General features: G+C 39.7%; 1 protein-coding gene across 2 annotated transcripts; it reads left to right on the top strand.

Moving 5' to 3' along the window:
• Nucleotides 1-14: 14 nt before the first annotated feature.
• On the top strand, nt 15-22,544 carry CROT (carnitine O-octanoyltransferase). Of its 2 annotated transcripts, XM_074834963.1 has the most exons (17): nt 15-137; nt 776-899; nt 7,092-7,216; nt 8,102-8,283; nt 8,467-8,612; nt 11,270-11,378; nt 13,346-13,439; nt 13,529-13,654; nt 14,116-14,217; nt 15,008-15,091; nt 15,190-15,297; nt 15,535-15,665; nt 17,021-17,144; nt 19,229-19,307; nt 20,129-20,222; nt 20,399-20,518; nt 21,595-22,544. In XM_074834963.1, the coding sequence occupies exons 2-17, from the start codon at nt 785-787 to the stop codon at nt 21,713-21,715; spliced, it is 1,860 nt and encodes a 619-aa protein (XP_074691064.1). In that variant the 5' UTR covers nt 15-137; nt 776-784; the 3' UTR covers nt 21,716-22,544. The 2 variants fall into 2 exon arrangements, with proteins under 2 accessions (XP_074691064.1, XP_074691060.1); XM_074834959.1 differs by lacking the exon at nt 15-137 and having other exon boundaries at nt 758-899; nt 8,467-8,591.
• Nucleotides 22,545-23,334: the final 790 nt, after the last annotated feature.

Raw genomic sequence — 23,334 nt, forward strand, 5'->3', positions numbered from 1 at the left:
CCTCCGCCCCGCCCCGCCCCGCCCGCCTTCCGGGCCCGCTTGGAAGTGGGGCAGAGGTGAAGGCAGGCGGGCAGCCGGCCGGCTGAGGCGGCGGCAGACATAGACCCGGACCCCAACCCCAACCCCTCCAGGCCACGGTAAGCAGCGTCCCGCGGGGCGGGGGGTGATCTCCCCCGGGCTCTTTTCTCGGGGGGTGCGCGGCAGTGGGGCAGAGGGTGGGTCGGACGGACGGACGGACGGACGGACGGACGGACGGCTCGGCTATGTCGTTACCCCCCAGCCCAGTGCACCGGCGCCTCTCCGGGGCAGCTCCCCGGCGCGGGCCCTGAGCTGCTGTAAACACTGCTGCGGGGCGGCGGCCCCGGGCCCTGCTCGGCCCTGTCCCGCCGCGGGCCGCCGTTCCGCCAGGCGGGGGGTGCTGGGGTAGACCGGGGCTCGGCCGGGGGCCGCCCCGCATCGCCCTTCCCGCGGCTGTGGGGGCCGCGGTGGAGGTCTGTGGGGGGCAGCGAACTGCGGGATGGCGGCCGCCGAGCGGGGGGGCGGCGTGCGAGCGATTTTCCCCTTCCCCAGTTACCCTCTGGTCTCGGTTGGTGGCTTCAGGCCAACCAGAAGCCCTCGATCCAAAGCCAAATCCCGGCTTTGTCAGGGGACGCTTCCATGATACGTGTCTTTTACTGTGTAAGTGGCTGGGGGCGGGAGAGGGGGAGAAAACCGTGAGGGGCGATACTTCCTCTAACTTCGGCTTCGTTAATAGTCTGTTGATGTTGTGCTGCAGATCTGCATCATGGAAAAGCAAGTGCTTGAATCCTCTGAGGAGCGAACGTTTCAGTACCAAAATTCTCTGCCTTCCCTGCCAGTACCTCCTCTAGATGAATCTCTAAGTAAATACCTGGATGCAGGTAATGACTTAATATTGTGATAGTAGTGTGACGTGTGCTGTTGCAGCCAGGCTAATCTGAGTATGGTTTGCAAAATGATATGTAGAGACAGCTTCCATCGACTGACATAATTGGGGCAGGGGATCCAGACAAGTCTAGAGTGCAAAAAATCTTTTTTTCACGTTCAAAACAGGAACCTAAGTGTCTAGAGCAACCTAAGTAAAAGTTTCCATTTTATCCCTATTTGCTTTTCTTCAGGGGAATTGGACATATGGAAAGGTTAAATTTTTGGCTTGAGTTTTCCACCCCCCTAAGGTTTGGGGGTTTTTGGTCTGTTTGGGTTTATTTTTTTCCCCCCAGCTACATCAGCTGGTCTAATAAAAGATATTTTTCCATCTACAAATTTTGTTTTGCGTAATAACTGCTTTGTTTGTTTATGACTCTGTTTGCACAGGATCTTTGTTAAAAAAAAAAGTTATTTCAAACTTTTTCATACTTACACATTATTCTTTCTCATCAATGCTATTAACTATACAGTAGTAGGAAAAAGCAGTGGTGGGTATTTTTGGATAATGTAACTTGGATAATTTCTGCCTTGAAATTTTGGCTGTCTAATGAAGATCACATAAGAGAAAAGTTTTCAAAACAGCATCAGTGCACATGTGTCTACCTTTGTTTCTAAAGCAGAGATGACTGGTTAGTTCTTTATTATCAAGCTTTGATATATTGGGGATGACAAAAATACATTATCTGGTATCTTGAGATTACTTTTCTAGGTTTCTTTAATAATTTTCAGAACTCAGAGGCAGTGAGCTTTTTTTCTGGAGCATCTACTTTGTGTCTTAACAATACAGGAATACAGTAATACAGGAATGCTAACAGAGTAAGACCTGGAGTTCTCTCCTTAGCATAAACATATTAAACCAGAATTTCCCTTTCTCAAAACAGAATCCTTTAGTTCACTCTGAGTTCCCTTTTATTCTGAATATAGTGGAAATGGCCCAGTAGATGGCAATAGGTTTTCTTTGGTGTTCCTTACATCATTGCTTTTTAATGCAGAATGTTGAAATTGTGGTTTTAGAGGAAAAAAAGTTATGTGGGTATGCGTGTTGAAAAAAGTTTTCTTTTTCTTGTAGTGCAGGTTAACTAAAGTTGTGTTGCAATAGTAGTGAACCTTCAATAACAGTATTCCCTTTAGAACTTAGTTTTGTAAACCCAGCTGGCTCTCCAAGTTAATAAATAACTCTCATATGGACTGATAAAATCTGATGGTGAATTTGTTTGCTCTTGTTTTCTGACTCTGATCTATGGTTTCATGAATACCTTATCACGTCCCTTTTTTTCATGCTGAAGTTAACTTCCTACTTACTGTTCTTGTACATAAGTCATTCTATAACTTTGATCTCATCAAAACCATTGTTGATCTCATTTAGGCTCGCTGGAGGTTGGAGGAAAGTTAGTCCAGTATTTGTTGTTCTGCCACAGTCTTCCCTTGTACAAATCACTTAAAGCCAGAATGTGCAGTGCACAATTCTAGACACTAGCTCGGTGATTCTCATTGCTTCAGCTTGTCATTTATTTAGTCTGTGAAGGCGAGTGAAGGAAAGGAAGTGCTTCTGAAGAACAATTCAGAACCTCCAAATGACCCTTCATAGATGCTGTGAATCATTCCTTGGGAACTCCTATCTTTCATTGGTTGGAGGAAGACCACAGGCACTTAATGTTAGTCAGTGTGCCTGTTGGTCTAGCACTTGTCTGTTTAAAGCCAGTCAACTGGAAAAGCTGGACAGAGTATGTCTCAGAAGGTGCCTTATTTAAGGCTTTACAGTAGCTACCTCTGCTTTGGATTCAGAATTACTAATCTTGTTTTGAAGGTAGGCCTTGAGCAGAGAAGGTGGCCGTAGCCATGTTATTTAGCTTTTCAGCTCACCTCAGAGTTTGAGACTTAGAAGCTTGGACTCAACCCGAAAGTATGAAACCCCAAAGTTCCAGCTTTCCAGAGGGTTCCTTAACTATGCAACTGAAGGTGTCTTTCACAGGATACTACCTGTTCATGGATGGAGCTGATCTATGCAAAAAGGAAGACAGGATCTGTGGGCCTGGAGAAAGTGGCAAGACAGAAGTTTCACTGAACTCTAGTGAGAAAGGGGCTGAGTGCTGCTTCTTCCTGGTAGTGCTGCTTCTTCCTGGTAGTGCTGGTTCTACACCTGATAAAATAGTTCATAAATGGAAAGAGGCCCTGCAGTCATAGAAGCATGTAGCTTGGGAATGGTTCATCTAGCCCAGATCCCTGCTCAAAGCTGGTCCAACTATAGCAGGTTGCTCAGGCCTTGCTTGGCTGGGTTTTGTATATCTGCAAGGATAGAGATTTCACAGCCTCTCTGGGCAACGTGTTCTGGTATTTGATCACCTTCACAATTGTGGTAGGGGAAACAAAAAACAAATTGGTAACAATCACAAAAAGAAAAACCACCCTTCGCACTTTCCTTGTCAGAAATTTCCTGTGTTCCAACTTGAGTCTATTTTCTCTTGCTCTATTTCTCTGCATCTCTGAGAGGAGCCATACTTTATCTTCGCTGTGACTTTCCATTCAGTTGTTAGAGAGAGCAGCAAGGTCTTCCCTGCATTCTTTTCTTAAGCTGAACAAACTCAGTTCTCAGTCTCATCTCATCATGTGTTCCAGTGCCCTAGCAGTCTTAGTCACCCCTAGCAATCTAGTCACCCCTTTAACGGTTGGACTCCATGATCTTAAAGGTCTTTTCCAACCTACATGATTCTATGATTCTATGAATAGATACTAGAACCCAGTAATTTTGCTTATTTTCTTTCTTCTGTGTGTGTGCGTATTGCTCTGTAATGACTTTGTAACTTGAATAACAGAGGATAATCACTCTTATCTTACAATATTACATGGTAATAAGGTCACACTCTGGGAAACCTGAGTGTTGGACTACTGTCAGTCTGGGGAGGCTTTCAACTCTGTGTTTCCCGGGTGAATACTGTAAACTGCTAAATGATATAGGTGGATGACTCTGTTGCTATTTTTCTTTTCTTATCTGTGTTTGCAACTGATGGTGGTGCAATTCAAGCTGCATGTAGATAAGTTCTACATAGGTTAGGCAGTGCCTGAATGTTCATAGCTTATCATATGTGGTGAAGGTGTAGGTGTAGGTGAAATGCTGGTACCTTTCCAATCGTGGTGGAGTTGTGGTGGAACTTACAGAGGTCTCCAGTGCGATTTAAACACAAGTACTGTATGATAATGCTTGAAAGTGGATGTTCTGTCTTGCTGCCTGAGGTTGTCAGCATGCATTTAAGATGCATTTGTAGGTAGTATTTGGCCCTTACTCTCCATGTTTGCCCTATGAAATAGAACAAATATCACTAGGACTTGCATGATACTGTTGTGGAGTAGCATAAGGAGGCCAGGATGTAGCTGAAAATGGATCTTTATGTTTCACCTTAAGACAGGTAGTGCAAAATACTGAAATTCTTTTTATGATTAGGATAAAAATTCAATTATTTTCAAAAGGAGCAAAGAGGACTTACCCTTGGTGGAAGAGAATCAGCATAGGGAACACCTGAACAGATTGGACAGGAAAAGCTCTATGGGATCTGTTGGGATGGGATGCGCCCGTGAGTGCTGGGGGAGCCAGCCTTTGTCATTGGGAGGTCACTTCTGATATCTCTGAAAGGTCATGGTGATTGGGGAAAGTTCCTGAGGACTGGAAGAAAGCAAATGTCACCACTGTCTTCAGGAAGGGAAAAAAGGAAGATTTTGGGAACTACAGGCCAATCAACCTCACCTTAATCCCTGGTAAATAATCATGGAAACCATTTCTAAACATGTGAAGGACAAAAAGGTGTCTGGAAGTAGGCAGCATGGGTTTGTGAAGAGGAAATCGTTCTTGACCAACCGAATAGCCTTTTATGATGAGGTGACTGTCTCAGTGGATGGAGGGAGAGCAGCAGGTATTGTTTATATTGACTTTAGCAAGGCTTTTGGCACACTGAAAGGGGTTTTTTGGGAGGCGTTGGGAGATCTTTTTTTTTTTTTTAATTCCTCATAGATGAACTGATAAAGTATGGACTAGGTAGTGGACCATCAGGTGGACTGAAAACCGTCTCAGCTGCTGGGCTCAAAGGTTTGTGATCAGCAGCGTGTATTCCAGATGTAGGCGAGTCTCTGATGGTGTACTCCAGGGGTCCAGTACTGTTTAACATCTCCATTAATGACCTGGATGATGGGACAGAGTGCACTTTGAGTTTGGAAGTGACACAAAGCTGGAAGGAGTGACTGATACGCCAGATGGTTGCAATGACACCAGAGGGAGCTTGGTAGGCTGGAGGAACAGGCTGATAGGAGCTTCATGAAGTTCAACAAAGGAAAGTGCCAAGTCCTACAGCCAGGGAGGAATAACTCCCCACACCAGCACAAGCTGGGGCCGACTGGCTGGAAGGCCAGGGGTCCTGGTAGTGTGAAGTTGAACGTGAGCCAGCAATGTGCCCTTGTAGCAAGGCAGGCCAGCAGCCTTTGGGGCTGCATTAGAAGTAGTGTTGCCAGCAGGTCGAGAGAGAGAGAGATCCTTCCCATCTGTTCAACACTGGGGAGGCCACACCTGGAGTACTGTGTCCATTTCTGGGCTCCCCAGTACAAGGGAGACATAGGCACACTGGAGAGAGTCCAATAAAGGGCTATGAGGGCGATTAAGGGCTTGGATTATCTGACAAACAAGCAGAGACAGAGAGAGCTGGGCCTGTTCAGCCTGGGAAGGAAAAGGCTCTAGGAGGGGATCTTTGCAATATATATAAATACCTGATGGGGAGGAGTAAAGTACACAGAGCCAGACATGGCAGTAGTATCCAGTGACAGAACAAGAGGTGATGGGCACAAATTAAAATACAAGAAATTACTTTTAAATGTAAGAAAACTCTTTCTATTGTGAGGGTGGCCAAGCACTGGAACAGGTTGTTACCAGGGAGGTTGTAAAGTCTCCATTCTTGGAGATACTCAAAACCCAACACAGTCCTGAGCAACCTGCCGTAGCTGACCGTGCTGAGATGAGGTGTTGAACTAGATGATCTCTAGATCTGTGAAGAAGAAAAAGGTAGTGGTTGCAGGCAAGCAGTCATAATTGCAGCAAGACACAGTTGCGAGGAAGTAAGATTTTAGTTCTACAAGGATAGGTATTTGACACCTCGCCCAGCTGAAACTGCTGTTACTCACAAAAGCTAGATTAGAGATGATACAGATACATGATTACTAAAGATTAAACAAGTATCCTTCCTTGTTTCTTAACAGCTGTAAGTAGATCACAGGGTTAGCACTAGCAAGGCAGACAAGAAGTTAACTGACAGTAGTGTCCAGCAGCCTCAAAAATGAATCAGACCTCTGTTGGCATTGAATCAGCAGAAGACCCCACCCACCATTCTGTTTACCACTGACTTCACAGTCTAAGTATAAAGATAACAGAAAACACATGACATACAAGACGAGTATAAGGTGACAGGGAGATGTGCCTGTATGGAATAGACATCAGCAGTGCCTGTTACTGGTCATAGATTTCATAGTATAAAGGCTTTAAGGAGATTTTAGATTAAAATAATGACTAATTTTGCAAATGTTTACAGAGAACTTTGGCCTGTATGGCACATGATCTGAGAGAAATCTGTAAGTATTTTAAAATATAAAAATTGGGTAGTAGTAATTGCCATCAATGTCATTCAAAGGTAAGCATAACATGGGGACAGTGAATGAAAATTGATGGCTTGAAGGTGCTTGTAGACTGTGAATGGACTTTTGAAAATAAAGGCAAGTAGCTTATGGTTGGTGCAGTAGGGTGGCAGACATGTCCAAAGTTCATGTAAATTTAATTATCGGTGAGTTCTGTGTCAGCTGATAGAGTTGCAGAACTCCATAGTATTTCCACCTACAGTTTTAAATATATTTGATTTAGTTATCTGTTAGGTATTTCAGGTTTTCAGCAACTACTTTCACCTGCCAACATCTGTATTTATTTAAAAGTATGTATTTATGTTTTATTAGAACACACTGTTATATTTACAGATCTTTAAAAGGTGTTTTCCCTTCAAATACTTGTTTTAGAAAAATAAGCTGAGTGTTTTCATCCACTTCCTTGCCTGTGGATACCTGAATCTTGGAATAAATCTCATTATACGGTTGTCTTTAAAATAAAAACATTTCCTTTACAGTGAAGCCATTTCTAAATGAAGAAGAATATCAAAGAACTGAGGATATAGTTAAAAAATTTGAAAATGGGATTGGGAAGGAGTTGCATCAGAAATTGCTGGAAAGAGCTAAAACGAGAAGGAATTGGGTACGTATTTAGATATGTCAGAAATCATAATTCAACTTATGGAAAGTTGGTTGTTCGGGATATAATTTAAAGAGTCATTTAGCTTTTTTTAATCTTAGGATCTTCTTTATATCTGCCACTTGGTCTATGGATAGGAACACATTCACTTGTATGTGTGATTTGTTTTTTTCAAAGTTGAGTGGCTAAGAGAGCTCACTAACTGAAACGTTAAGCCACCTACCAGCTTTTGAATGCTTTGTCTGTTAGTCTGTTCTAACACCTCCATCCTCCCCTCTCTCCACCCTGCCAAAAAAAAAAAAAAAAAAAAAGAGAATGGAATTTAGAGTTTGGTCTCTTTCTTACTTGAAGAAACCTATGTGGTAACATTTTAAAGTTGTCTTTCAACAGAGAAGGGGGATACAAGGAGGGGTTGTTGCCAAGTAGAATTTATGAGAACTTTGTAAATCTTAACATGGCACATTCCAGAGCGGGGATTTTCAGATGATGATAGAGAAAATACATTATGAACTGTCCGTCCCAGACTCTCAACGCAAATCTCCTTTCCTTCCATTCTTCATGGAGTAATCTGTCTGATATTCGCAGCAGCCACAGCTGACATCTGCAAGAGTTTAAGATGATGACTATTAGGGAAGAACTCTTCATCATAATTTACAGTTTAATAATCTTAAGCAGTATTCAACTTCAGGCTTGAAAATAGAAGAGCTGGATGTGTCGTTACTCTCAGCAGTTAGTTTTGAAACACTGCCCTGCCTTCTGTTTATATAGGAAATATTATTCAAAATATTAATAAAGTAGTAAAAAAAGCAGGCAGATGAACAATCATCTGATTATTAAAGAATTAATGACTACAACTTATTTCTGATGCTAAACATTTTTCATTTTCAGCTGGAGGACTGGTGGCTGAATGTGGCTTATCTTGATCTTCGCATCTCAACGCAAATACACTGTAATATGGGAGGCCCCGGTCCCTATATTGAACACTGCTGGCCACCAAAAGAGGGCACTCAGATAGAAAGAGCATGTGTAAATATATGGCACACCCTGAAATACTGGGATCTATTACGAGCGTAAGACTTTAAGAAAAAAAAATTGATTCTAAATGTTAATGATCTATGTGTACTTTAGTCACAAAAATATGCTTATGTTCAGTGACATGTGTTCTTTGCAGTAAAAGATGGGTTTATCTTACCTTGATTTACTTGCATAATGATGCATCTCTTGTTTAATTTTGGTGTGTTTGTTTACTACAGAGAGAAGGTGGCTATAGAGAGATCTGGGAATGCTGTTCTGGACATGAACCAATTTCGAATGCTCTTCTGCACTTGCAGAATTCCTGGAGTTACCAGAGACTCGATCGACAGTTATTTTAAAACTGGTAAACAAATGCATATTGGAGGTTAATACAAGCAAATTATTTTGTATTAATGGGCTAATGGAGTGGTCATTTTAACCATAAAATACTTCCTTTCTCAAGCACTAAATCAGGTACTAGTTGTTGAGTGCTTATATAAGGAAGCAAAGAAGATATCTAATCTACAAATGCCATTTTTGGTCCAATATTTAGTCCTTACTAAATAAGATTAAAAGCAAGCACTGCTTCAAGTTGTGTATTATCAGCCTGATGCCTATAATAAGTGTGCCAGCATTAAGAATTGAAAAAAGACAAATTCCATGTGTTACAAATGTGGGTGGATTCCGCATATTATATGGACAGAATTTCAGCATCATTACTAATTGCATAGTTTTCCGCAGAATGCATTTCTCGTATGTGCTCTCATACATTCTGTTGGGATAATTCTTACTTATTTTCTATCAGTGTTGTTTCTTGGCTTGGTCAGCTGCTTCTATTTTCAGTCTTGAAAGTACTCCACAGTGCTTTTTGAAGCCATCCTCTTAAACTCCCAACAGTTTCACTCTAGCTCTTGATCTTGCACCCCAGAAAAAGTGTGATATTCATCCTCCACTAACAAATACTGTAGTATTAGTAAACAACAAACCGAAATTGTAACACCCCTCCCACACACATTCTGATGTGACCAGAGTTGTTCAGCAGCGTCACTCTAGATCATCATGGGAGATGTGAATTCCTCTAAGACTCAGGAATGTGTATGCCCGTTAAGACTCAGGAATGTCTGTGTCTTGCTCCATAGAAAATATATAAGGAAATCTCCATACCACAGGATGTGACAAAAAAATGCAAGTTGAAGGCAAGTTTCAAGGGTTTTATCTTAGTGTTACAGTTGAAGAGTCAGTTTAAATACCAAAACATAGAGAAAACATTCAAGTGGTGGAAATTCAGTGTTCTGTTATGATCACACTTAATAAACAAAGCGATTACCCTATGGAGATGCAATTTATGTAACTCACGTCCATTTCCTGCCTTAAGATATTGTAAGAACTTTATTAAAAAATCTTGCTTTTATAATTTTTCATGTCATATATGGTAGGTGATACCCATTTCCATGTAGATTGTCTGCCTCCAGATGAAATATTTAGTCCAGTTAGTTGTTTTGTTTCTCTGTGATTCATGGAGAAAGCAAATACCTCCAGAGAAGGATTTAGGCCATTAAAATATGCAGGTGTCTAAGATAGGTGGAAGGAATTGTCATCTGGAGAGGGCTCTGTTTTTCTTCTTTGGCTGTAGAGGAAACTGGTGTGGTCTACACACTTGAAGTAGTATTCAGATTGCAGAGTAGGGCACCTAAAATTTGCCAGGTAATGTCAGCTTGGAGTCAGACTACACTAAAGGCCAAGAGAGCCTGATCAGTGGAACCTGGAGAGCTTTTTGCTTCAGACTGGAGCAGACACCTTAGTAAGAACAAGTGAAGAGCTCATTAGATGTTAAGTGTATTGGGTAGATCTCCAACAACTGTAGTGAGATCTCAGGCACTTAATTCTAGGTATGCTAACTTCCAAACTTAATTCTACCCCTTGCTTTAGACAGCTGAGGTTAGGACCATGCTACCTAAAGGAACTGAATTTGATGTCATCCCTTCTGACTTTTGTTATGTTAGAAATTAATTTCATGATCTATGAAGATGGGGTTTACATGAAATGACAAATTCCTCACTCTAGACTGTCTTTAATCAGGTATGTATTGAATTGTATTATCTGATTTAGAAAGTAGGACCATAGAGATAGATGTGAAAGCCTTGTAGATTATCAGATTAAGACTTCTGTGGGTGCCTGTTCAGTTAGATACTTGTGAGTAAAGTAGCATACATTCCTTCTTTTTCCCAGGGCAGAGTACTGGACTGAAAGAGAATGTAGCACAGTGGCTCAGTTTGAGAAAAATGTAGCTACATTTCTTGGGGGTTTAACATCTGGTTTTTGTCAGAGTCTTTTCCAACATTATTTAGTCTTATTTCCAGGTAGATGGATTCAATAAGGCAGTGCTTTGCAAACGTACCTAGCCTAGTGGGCCAGTACCATCTGTGTTTCTGTATAGTGGCCACATTCGTGTGTCAGTGCTCCCTTTTAGCAGAGTTGCATGTGCCAATCAGGTCTGGTTGACATGGTAGTGCATCTCGGATCTTGAGCTGTATAACTGAAACTGGTTGCATAAACACTGTGACAACTGAAGGACTCATTTGTAAAGTGCCTTAGAAGCACACTTGTTGCATTATATTCACGCATTTTAAAAAACAAACAAACCTCGTGCAAGAGAGAAATGTTGCGAGATCAACTTTCAGCAAGCAACACTCATTTCAGCAGGGGATGTTCCTGCCTACAAGATACGCAAATAAATGACATTTGCTATTAGGTAATGACAATGACTTGAAGTAGTTAATAACAGTGAATCTGTATATTTTATATACTTCTGTATATTTTCTCTGATGGTTATAAAAACGTCTTCAAATCTGCAGTAAGATCATGCAATTGGACTTCAAAAGTTATTCTTTTTTCTTCTTTCCTGTTTTTAACTGTATGAAGTCTGCCTCATTTTGAACAAAAACATGGGTCTATAGGACTTGCTGAGTGTTTTTCCTGTATCTGTCACTCACTTTATCCCCACAGTTGGATTTTCATGTTTTGTTTTTTGTTTAATTTCAGAGACTGAAGGTGAATGCCCATCTCACTTAATAGTCATGTGTCGAGGTCGAGTGTTTGCATTTGATGCCATACATGAAGGCAATATGGTGACTCCTCCAGAGATTTTCAGGTTTTTAAACTACTTTGTTTCAAATGAGCTGTCCTGTTTAAGCTGCATACCAAAGAGAGTCTTTCTGTCCACCCCAGAGAATTAGGTGTGAAAGAGGCTGCAGCTTATCCTCTAGCTGAGGGTTCAGGTTTGAGTAGATTCTTGTTCAGTGGATGGCAACTTCTTGCCATGAAGCGTGATCATCATGTACTGTTGTAATACATCCATAGAACCTCACACAAAATGGCTGAATGAAGATGTTTCAGTAGGAAACATGATTTATGTGTGAAGTGTCTTTACATGGAATTACTAGGATTATAAGTAATATCATTCCTTTCAGGACTAGTCTGCACTGATAATTGTCTCATTGCTACATAATCATTATCAAAGATGAAACACCACTGTCATGTTGACTCACATCTAATACGCTTGTGGTCAATTTTCTCAAGAATAGAGGGGCTGCGATTCCTGTTGGTGAGTGCAGCAGAGTCCAGAATTGTTGTGCACACCGACTGACTTCCTGCTAGCTACAGAGCACTACAGCAGCTTTCCACTTGCATTTCTTGTCTTTGCACCAGACCTGGGACAACCAGCCGTGTCTGTGGCTCTTTTTGTATTCCTGAGCTTCTGCAAAGGAAGAGAGAGGAATGTTGTTCTTTAAATACTAAATTTCAATACTAGTGCAACTGGCAGTGTTTAAAGCGCTTCTGTGCTGTATCTCCTATCTCCCAGTAGCATGTGGAGTGGTGGCTTTTCAAATTGTCAATACCTTGTGGCCACTGTCGAAATCTGATGTCACATACAGAGGTAGTTTCAGCATAAGTCTCTTGCATATAGATCCCAAATTGATCACATCCGCTTACCAAAGAGGGATTGTGCATTTCGTCTAGGAATAACTTACTGCATTTGTCAAAGTGCTGCTTATAGAGCATGACAGAAGACTTGTAATTAAAATTGGGAAGAGGTGGATGGCGAAATTCCTCAGGCAATATAAGAACTAGTTAGAGAAGCTCAAAAATCACTTTTTATTTTAAAGTCTGGTACTTTAATACTTAAGATATTTCAACGTATGTATTTCTGATTTCTGTAGTTGTACCTGTTAGATCAAGCAACAAAGAAATAAACATCTGGAATACAGACAAAAAACCCTAAAGGTTTCTATTGTCTGTAGAAAGGACAGTTAGTTTTGGTTTGGTGGGGTTTTTTGTTTGGGTTTTTTTTGGGTTGTTTTTGTTCGGGTTTTTTGTGTGGGTTTTGTTTTTTTTTTTTTTAAGAACCTCATCATGGGTCTTATATTTTTGACAACTGTGTAATTAATGATCAGTAGTGAAGTTTAATGGTCAAGAGTGCCAGAACAAAGGACAAGCCAGATTAAACACTTGTAATTTCTGGAGTTTCTTTAACTCCTAGAACAGCATGTGAAAAACTGAATTTGCAAACTAAAAATCAGCTATCTGTTAATAGCTCTTCAGAGGGGAAATGCAAGGAAAAGGTAGGAAGAGAAGTATTCTTGTGTAGTTTAGTCTCTACATTTAGGATGTACTGTAGCTACTGTTCTGCTTTAAATTTCAGGATTTATCTTGAGTGAAAGTTTTGCTCTTATGTCTGAGTAATTGCAATAAAAACTGCAAAGCTGCAGTATTGCAGATGTCTGCTGCTCGGGAAAGTTTGATTGGCACTGATGAAATCTTAAATGTAGTTTTAAATTAAGTGTGTAATTACACTTCAGGACCATGGTTGTTTACATTTAAGTTTGTACTGGGCTGGTAGCTGCAATTTGAATTAACCATTAGTGACTGAAAACAGAGCAGGTCTTAACTGCCCTTGGAGTCTGAGAAAGATGATTTGTGCTTCCTGAAAATTCACATTAGCTTGTGAATGTAGAACCAAAATTCTGGCTTGACAAAAAAGAGAGAGAGAAAAAGGGTGACTTTTATCTTCTCTTCATATGTTCTCTGTTAACTTCAGTTTATTAAATCTTCTTAAAGGCAACTTACATATATACAGAAAAGATGCCATAGTGAACCAGATGGACCAGGACTGGCGGCCCTAACAAGCAATGAAAGGACAAAATGGGCAGAGGTGGGAGTGCTTTGTTGATTCCTGAGAAAACCATTGTGATCACTGGAAATACATCATTTCACTTAGCTTTGTCTTTTTATGCTTTCTAGTTACGTGAATATTTGATCAGTCTTGATCCAAAGAACTTAACTCTTCTGGAAAAAATTCAGAGAAGTTTGTTTGTGGTCTGCCTTGATGATTCTAGTCCCCATGCAACTCCTGAGGACTACACTGAGGTAGCTAAGGTTTTTTTGATAATTCATACTTAGTCTTCTTTATATAAAAATACCTTTATATAAAAATTTCTTCGGCATATATGCAGAAGTAGCACTACTTGCTCTTTCAGAACAGAGAAAAGGAAGCAGATAAATACGCAAATAATGCTACTTCTTGATCCATAGGCATACTTTAAATAGTTTGAATTGTTAGGTCATTGGAAGTGGGAAATGCTGAAATCTACCTTCACAATCTTTTAGCCCTCTATCCTTCAGGGTCCTCAAAAAATATAGTCGTCGACTCGTTATCACTCTCTAATTTAAAAATGTAGGCTTATAATTATGTTTCATCTTCAACTGGATGAAAATGTTTTCTCTGTCAGTGAGGTCTCACCATCTTAATGTAGACTTGGTTTATCTGACAGAGATTGGCAGTGTACTCAGTGTTTTGTAAAACCCACAGTGTGTAACTTTTGCTTTAGGTTACAAGGCTGGGACTAGTAGGTGATCCAACTGTGCGCTGGGGAGATAAATCCTACAATAGCATATTCTTTTCCAATGGAACCTGTAGTGCACTCTGTGATGTAAGTTGAAAATTCTTCCCCCTTATAAACTTGTCAAGTATTTATTTACTAAGTTTTCCCTTTCAGAGTATTATTTTAAATGCTTAATGTGTTCCTCTTTAGGTGTTCCTCTTTAGGTGTTCCTCTTTAGGTGTTCCTCTTTAGGTGTTCCTCTTTAGGTGTTCCTCTTTAGGTGTTCCTCTTTAGGTGTTCCTCTTTAGGTGTTCCTCTTTAGGTGTTCCTCTTTAGGTGTTCCTCTTTAGGTGTTCCTCTTTAGGTGTTCCTCTTTAGGTGTTCCTCCTGCCTTGTTTATTGGGCACCTTGTGTGGCAAGTTTCCAAAGCAGTCTGCTTTCATGGTGTTTGATACTACACTATACTTGAATTACAAACATGAGATCTGAAATCATAATCTCATCTCTAAAGGTATTTAATGAGGGAGTTCCAAAGTCAAAAAATACATTGCACAAGAAGGCTTAAAATTAACTCTTTGTAGGATGTAGCTATTTGAACAGCTGTGTCTTTTAAAGTCAGGATTTTTTTAGACTCGTTATTGAATGGCCAGAAGGGCCTACATCTTGCCTGAAATCTGCTTTTCCACAGCAGTGGTGTATTGTGCCTCCCTGTCTGGCTGCAGAGTAGTCAAGAACATACAGTAGTTCTAAGTGTATTGTAGAACTAGAAAAACAAGTCCAACACTGTGCAGTAAAGCTGTTGATCTGCAGGAAAAAGAGTGGGGTGGGGGGAAAAAAGCAATTTGATTTCTCTTGCAGTTATGCAAATAATGTGATATCTTGTCTTACATGATTCTAGCATTCTCCATTTGATGCCATGGCTTTAATTACCATGTTATCTTATGCTGAAAAGAAGATTATTGAAAATGAGGGAAAATGGAAGGTATCTATCCTTTTAAACTTTCAGGTTTATTAGTTAATGTGTCTTTTCTTATGGATAACATTCTCTATTTTCTCTTCTTTCTCTCTGCATCCTCCCAGGGATCAGATAAAGTGAGGGATATTCCATGGCCAGAGGAACTTGTATTCACAGTGGATCAAAAAATTATAAAGGAAATTGAACATACTAAAGAATTGTATTACAAAAAGGTGAAATCTCTTGATGCTTCTCTTAATTATCAGTGATTTTTTTTTTTTTAATTCTATTTACATGTTTTTATGTTCTCCAGGCTGGAGAACAGGGATGAATGTTATTGATAAAGGGGGACTTAACATCACAAGTTAAATTTATTACATTGTTGGTTTATGTCGAGTGTGTTTTATTTGAAGTGGACCAAGGTATGACAATTCTTGACTTGTGTGGTTTTTCCTCCTTTGGTATGACAGGTATCTGACTTGCATCTAGTGAATTATGCCTTCACATCCTTTGGCAAAGCCTTGATTAGAAAGAGGAAACTTCATCCCGATACATTTGTGCAGCTTGCCCTTCAGCTTGCTTATTACAAATGCCATGGACGGTAAGAAAATCACATTACCCAGATTAGGAATAAAAAAAATAGTTTCTTGAGTAAAGGGGTGGATCTGGGAATATAATGCAGTGGCCTTGCAGTGCCAGTGTGTCAGCAAATCGCCATTTGCTATGGTGATAGAAGAATGAAGAAGTAAAGGGTTTTTTAAAGTTAACAGCTGCATCAGGCCTTATTTTGTGCCAAATCCACGGGGCTTGTGCTCTCAGCTTCAGACGAATTGTGTCCTTGTGCCCGTTGGGATCACACATGTACACACTGTGCAATGGAGGACAGAAGCCAGTCCATGGAAATGTGGATTTGGCTGTACAAAGTAAATACCTGGGAAAACACCAAATGTGCAGTGGGTCAGGATTCTTTAATGCTAAACAGTTGCTGAGATGAAGAAAGCTCTGTCTGTACCAAGTGACAGCCATCAGTAAAATGGTTAGTCTTCCAAGCCTGTAAAACTTACAAACCTCAGTGTCTCACTTTCTTTAGCAACATTAGATGCAAAGGTTTGGGCAGAATTATAGAGATATAGGTAGTGACCCTGCAAATGCGTGGCTCTATGTTTTTGGGTGTGTCATTTTGTTTTGTGTTATTGGTAAAAGGCAACGTTCCTCCTTGTATTGGTGTTCCCAAATTTCTGTTTGCTAACTAGCACTGATTATGGCTTGTATAAGTCATTACTGACCTGGCAAGTATTGCTTGCTTCAGAAAAAGGAGGGTTTCATCATATGAGCATGATGCTTAGTCACTGGAGATGTGTGTCTCATCATAAGAAAGGTCGGTAGATCTCAGTTCGAATGTTGGAATAAATTAATTGTCTGACTGAAATAGCCTGTTAGGTCTGTTCTAAACACACAAGTATGTTTCATGTAAGTTGTATATTAAATGGTAGACTAGGGGTGCTCTGGGTAAAAGCTGTATGCGTGTCAGTATGCAACAGAGGATTTGAGCCTTATCCTTATAAATGCCTTGGGACACACTGCTTAGTTCAACTGTGTCTCTTTAATTTTTGAGTTTTTGGATGGTGTAGATGGTTTCTTCAATGGAAATACATAGTGAAGCTGAAGCTTGCACATAATTTCAGCTTATTTTTATACTAGAGGCTGGTAGATTTGTAGTCTGCAGAAAATAGCCATGACAACCCAGTCTCTTCAAGGTATGATTATACCACTGGCACTTTTTCAGTCTTCTCATAAAAGCTCTTAGAGTTTGTGGCTCTTTTTCAGACACACAGTTTAAAGAAAATTGTAACTGAGCTAGATGTATAAGATACTTGGCAGGACTTTTTTATTCCTTCAGAGAGCAAATAGTTTTGTTAAGTTAATGAGATACTCTTCCCTAATTTTTCTTCTTAGCCCAGGCTGCTGTTACGAAACTGCCATGACCAGGCGTTTCTATCATGGCCGCACAGAGACCATAAGACCGTGTACTATGGAAGCAGTGGAATGGTGCAAATCCATGCTGGATCCTTCTGACGGTGTAAATACCGAAATCCTACTTTAATCATCATGTATTTAGAAGGGCTGTCATTTGAACTGCTTAAAACTCATTTTTCTATTGTCTCATTAATGGGAGTTGGCCTGTTTCCGGTGAGACAGATTTCAGATGTTGGGTTGCTTGAAGTCTGGTTCTGGTCATTGTGACTGAGGTGGGATGTCATGTGTGGGCTTGTTTGGTTTTCTAGCCTGTTTCAGTTTCAAGAGTATAAGTGTCTTGAGTTACATTCACATTGATTTCCCTCCCCCCCCGCCCCCTTCCAAAGTGACTGGGTTGGAACCAATGCTATGGAGTGGTTCTGTTGTTTTAATTTTTAAGTGAGATCAGGAAATGTTAATCTAATCGTTGAGTCTGAGAACAAGATTGGAATCTGTTTGTGACCTAGTGGCAACAGGGATGTATTCCAGAATTTGTCTCTGAATAGCTGAACCAGGGACATTTTCTTTTCCCAGCAACTATGGTCTGGTGCTTGGCTGGCAAAGCATGTCATGCCTTTCTTGCCAAGTGAGAGCTGTACGAAAGCTCTTTCTGTTGTCCTCACTGCGCATTTCTCAGAGCCTCAGAAATGAAGCAAGGAGAAGATTTTTGAGACAAAGAACTATATATCTTTAGGAAATGCAAAGGTTCTGTATTATTAATGCACCTGAGAAACATACAGGAATATGGCTATTGGGAAGTATGTGTGACTGATAATTATAGTCTTCAAGAGTATATTTTCCTGGTCTTCCTTGGCTTCTTTTGGCCTGTGTTGCAGCTTTAAAACTCCATTTTCTGGCCTTTATTCAAATCTGCTTTCCTATTGCAGATACGGGTTCCTGTTATTTCCCTGCTTTTCAGTTATTTTCTAACCAATTATCAGGCTTCTATGGGTAATACACACAGAGGTTTCTTACTTCCAACACTAACTGTACCCTTTTTCTTTTTCTCTTTGTAATTTTAAATAGCATCTCCAAATATCTTCCTATTGCTATTTTGTTTATGATGAACTCTTGGGGCTTAAAAAAAACACTGAATCTGTTCAATAATATTGAAATTAAGATGCTTAAAAGTCTACTTTTAAGGTACTAGAAAATACCTAAAGTTAGGTGCTTTGGGAAAAATCCTTTTGTCTCAACTCTTCTTTTGCCTCTTGTGAGCTTAGTAGCTTGATTTTTATCCAGATTGAGTGGCTACTGCCCTTGTTTCACATTCTCTGCTGCAGCCTCTCATGTAATGAATAAAAGGATAAAGGGTGCTTCTTAAGTAGTTAGAGCTGGTAAGATCTGAGATCTCAGAAGTCAAGATCTTCTGTGTCTAGAGGTGTTTCTCTAGGCCTCCTTTACTGAAACTTGTATTCTGTTCTGGTTTTAATATGTACGTTTCAATATAAAATCAAAAAAACCATGTCGCTGGGCAGAACTACTGTCATGGAAGTATATTTCAATCAGCAGAGAAAGTTTGGGAATGTATTTGGAATCTGTATATTTTAATCAGGGTCTTTTTTGTTTTGTTTTCTGATTTTGCATCACAGATTTCTTTCCATCTGTTTTTTTCTTTTTTTTTTTTTTTCCCCATGAAAAATGATAGAATAGGACAGACTATTTCAGTTGGAAGTGACCTACAATGGTCATCTAGTTCAACTGCTTGACCAGTTCAGTGGTGATCATGTAAATGCAACAGCACCTGCTAAAAAGCTATCGTGCTTCTAAAGAAGTGGTATTGTAGGAAGTTTTTGGTTTTGATTACTCTAGTTCACAGTGGCTACTCTCCATTGTTTCAGCTTGTTTGGGAAAGAGCATGAGATTTAGAGTATTGTTCAGTGCAAAAGTGATCTGAGTAACAGAACAGAGATACAGGAAACAAATGAGCAAGTTCTCCTGAAAAAGGAATTTGGATTTGGGAGAAAGTTTGAGAGAGGTTCTAGTATACCTTTCAAGTTCCTCCATTTTCTTCAATCTAAAATTGCTAGAAACTGTGAAAGGGAAAATCTTGCCGATCTGTGATTCCTGATGTGTTACTCATCTAGATTATTTTTTCTTTTCTTTTTTCTTTTTTATTTTTAATCTTGTCTCCCCTACTTTACACAGACTTATCAACGACTACAGCTGATGCATAAGGCATTTGCAAAGCACAATAAAATGAGGAAAGAATGTGAGAATGGAAAAGGTACTCTGGGATCAAAAGAGTTTTTTGTTTTGTTTTTTCTTGTGGGTGAAAAGGGAATATTGCTGTATGCTAACACATTTTCTGTCCCTTTTTTTCAACCTCAGTAAAAACTACCCCTTAACATTTTATACTATAATTTCAGGGAGAGGAACTAAAAGGTACTCCTTGCACTCTTTCTGGTGCCCCAAAGACATGTTCACTTTGAATATTAATTCAGTTTCTGCCCAGCTAAACGTTATTTCAGAATATTTCAGAGTATTTCAGAATACCTGCTTGGCTGGAAAGTGGGAAATGTGGCCTTTTAAGGCAGGGGAGAGATTTGGGTGAAGTTCTAACCCACCTGTGTTAGTGTGGTAAGCTATTCTATGAATGAGAAAGAGTAGCTGGGAAATAATCATCTGATGAACCTTCACTCTCTCTCCATCCTACTTGGTGAGTTACCTAGGCAGTTGTGGCCCTGAAAGCCTTCTCACCTTGTCCATGTGATTGCCAGTGGGCCAGTTTCACTGTGTGGAACTCCTCCTCCTTGGCTGAAATGGAAGTTTTCCTGGTTTTTGTTTTCCACAGGAACTGTACTGGGTTTATATTACTTAGTTCATTTTTAATTGGGCTCAGTATTGCAAGCTGAAAGTGATGAAGGCCTCTTGGATCGAGTGTTTGGGAAATGTTCTTGTATGCTACAATATGAATCTTGGGTTTTATTAGACTGTTATTTATCCGCCCTTCAGCAGCTATTTGAGCTTCCAGCTCTCCAGACCAGAAGAAGCAGAAAAACGGGAAATGCTGCTGTTAACAATGCAGTATTTGCATTTATTTGACAGGCTTTGATCGTCACCTTCTGGGTCTCCTACTTATAGCACAGGAGCAAGGACTGCCAGTGCCAGAACTTTATGTGGATAATGCCTTCACAGCTAGGTAACTTGTGTTCTTGTCCTGTGTGGGGGGTTGTATCCCTTGATACCAAGGACTTTGTTACATTGGCCTTATGCATCCTGATTTCTTGATCTCTAGGGCAAAATAACTTTTTGTAAAACTCATCTTGTTTTAAATTATCTTTAAAAGTGCTGCTTTTCTTTGGTGTTGTTTTACAGTGGAGGAGGTGGGAATTTTATTCTTTCAACTAGTCTGACTGGCTACACTAGGTTTACTGGATCTGCAGTCCCGATGGTGTATCATGGCTATGGCTTTTTTTATGCAATCAGAGATGACAGGTAAGGATATAATTTCATTTTGGGCATGGTTCTGTCCCTATCACAAAGGGAAACGCACCTAACAACTAGAATGACGAAAGGAAGAGACAGAAGAAATGTGGCTGAATGTGTCAGAAAAGGTTAAGAAGTGAGAATAGAGGCATTAATGTTCTGGGAAAGCATGTGTGGGAGGAAGAACGAAATGGTGGAGAGATGAATTGAGCACCAAGATACTGACAACAAGCAGAAAGGAAGGAGTGGGGAAGGTGAAAAAGGGAGGAACAAAAGAAGTTACTTAAGAAGCATTCATTTTAGAGATTGTTGAGTGTAACATGCAAAGGTGTTTTTTAAAAAGTAGCAGTTGACTGAGATAGAGTACAGGTGAGCACACTGCCCATCAGTCTTGTCAGTGAGACATGCATCTCTTGACTCCAACCAGACCTCTGAGTAACAAGCAGAATCTAAACCATTTGGCTTCACTTCTCATAAAATGGTAGGATTTGAAAAAAAAATCCAACTTCGGCTTACTGGTTTTATGGAAAAAAATTATTTCTTCCTTATCAAATCTAATAAGCTACTTTGATTATAATGGGTTGAGGTAACTTGCTATTTTGTGATTTAGGTGTAATTCAGGTGACTTCTTCCTAAGGCTAAATATGAATTGTGTGCAGATTTGATTCAGTTTGAGAATACAAACCATTTACACTTTGGTCTATGGCTCTGTTAAGATGAATAGAACTAGATAAATCTTTACCTTTTATTAGGTAAATTGAAAAAAAACGACTTTAAACCTTAAAGGAGTTGCTGAGAAGAAATGCAATTCACAGTATTTTCAAATATAGACGGAAAAAAGTCACTGTGTATGTAGAAATGGGTATTTAAATCAAAGTATCTAGTTTCAAGATCTGTCGACATTATTGCTTACTGAAGGCACTAGGGATCCAAGTCCTTCTTGAATGTTGAGACAGTATGTTTATGTGATGATTTTTGTTTCAGAATTTATGTCAATAATTTCACATTTCAGGGCAATTTGTGTGACTTTTATCCTAGACCATGACAAGTAAGAGTGGTAACTTCATTGTTTTCTATATTGATAGGATCGTTACTACCTGTTCTTCTTGGAAATCATGCCCAGAGACTGATGCAGAAGTGCTGTGTAGAACTGTGTTCCAGTGTTTTCAGGACATGCTACAATTAACAGTTGCAGCTCAGCTGTAAGGTTGCTAATGATGTAAAAGCCTTTGCAAGCTCACGAGTTATATGTAGTACTTATAAATGAAATACTACTCAAGAGTAGTTATAGTCAAGTTAAGACATTTAATGATCTATGTGAAGTCTACCTATTTTCATGGGATTTACTGTGGTAACAGTACCCAATTAAGAGTAATGTAGCCATTTGCAACAACAATGCAAGCAGTAGTACCTTATCTATGTAGAACTATGCAATATTAAAATATGCCTCAACAATGCAAACATACTTGAGAGATAGAATATTGGAAGTGGAGAATTACGGGAGATTTGTATTCATGATGTTAGTAGTAACACTTAGAAAATACTTTGTAGTCTACTGATATTGTTTATGCCAGTGGAGCACTTAACTGTGTACTTAAGAGTAACCGCACTATCCTCTTAGGTGATTATGCTTCCTATTTATAGTGATTTATGAAATAGAAGGGCTGCCTCCATCAGGCTATATGTTGTTTTATAACTTCCCTGTCATTTTTGCTACCAGGATTATACCAAATAAATGTTGTATCTGTGAACAGGGATGTTCCCACTACATTTGTAGTATGAAAGCACTACAGTCTGAAGTATTTTGAAAAAGAAGTTCTCAATAGTAAAGACGAAGCAGCATATGAGTTCCAAATTCCTCAGAGTTCTCATCTTCTAGTGAATTGCCAATATCTGCTGCTTTACACTAATAATACACAATAAAAGAAAGCACTGAATGCAGTTTGATACAATTCTCAGGATTTTAAGGCTTGGTTCCTCTCTTTGAGCAGCTTTGTATGTTCCTGTCGTAGAAATAAAATTCTTCTAAAAATCAGCTTTGTATTGATTTATGGGTGGACTGTTTAAGGTCTAGCGACTAAAATTTGTGAAAAATTATGCTGGGGGCAGATGAACTTGAAACAGAGATTCTAAAGTACCTGTTGTTTTCTCTTTTCTCTAGTTTTTGGAGTTTTGAGAGAGGTCAGAGATTATTATTTGCTTTATAGAAACAACTGCATCCTCAGCTAACACTGAACAAGTTCTTCTGCCCTTTGGAAGCTCTGTTGCATATTTTTTTCACAGCAGCAAGAACAGAATTTCCCTTTTTATTTCCTTCCTCAAAGCCTGACACTTCTCTGAGTAACCCGCCAGGGTGTGTTACACTGTGTCTTGTTGCCTCAGAAAAGTGTCTCATTATTTCAGCCTTTGTCTTCTCTGCTTTTATTGGACTACATGTGTGGCCTGTCTCAGTTGAATCTGACAACCATGCATTGTTTACTGGTTGATTTGAGGTCTTCCAAAACTCAGTAAGAATCCATTCCTGTTCTGGAGTGCTTATAATAACCCACTCTCTTTCTCGGAGGTAAATGACTTTCTGAAGTCTCTTGGTTAGTGAAGCATGTTTCTCTATGATGCTGTGATTTCTGTGAGATAGATCAGGATTTTGGATCAAGCTATGCCTGATTTTTTTTTAAATAAGTTCTTTCTGACAGTTAGAACCTTTCACCCCTCAATTGTGTAGTAAACCTGGTTGCAGTGGTGACAAGGACAGTTTGCTGTGAACACTCCTGTGACACAGCCTGAAATCTGATGAAGGGGTGTAATTTTGCATTTATTTTCCACAC

The sequence above is a fragment of the Strix aluco genome, chromosome 1 (assembly GCF_031877795.1).
Source record: "Strix aluco isolate bStrAlu1 chromosome 1, bStrAlu1.hap1, whole genome shotgun sequence".
In the NCBI taxonomy this organism is placed as follows: Eukaryota; Metazoa; Chordata; class Aves; order Strigiformes; family Strigidae; genus Strix; species Strix aluco.

Coding starts and splice junctions, on each gene's coding strand:
- CROT (XM_074834963.1), top strand. CDS start 785: ATGGAAAAGCAAGTGCTTGAATCCTCTGAGGAGCGAACGTTTCAGTAC. Junction 15,092..15,189: donor AAAATGAGGGAAAATGGAAG/GTATCTATCCTT, acceptor GCATCCTCCCAG/GGATCAGATAAAGTGAGGGA. Junction 17,145..19,228: donor TGCTGGATCCTTCTGACGGT/GTAAATACCGAA, acceptor TACTTTACACAG/ACTTATCAACGACTACAGCT.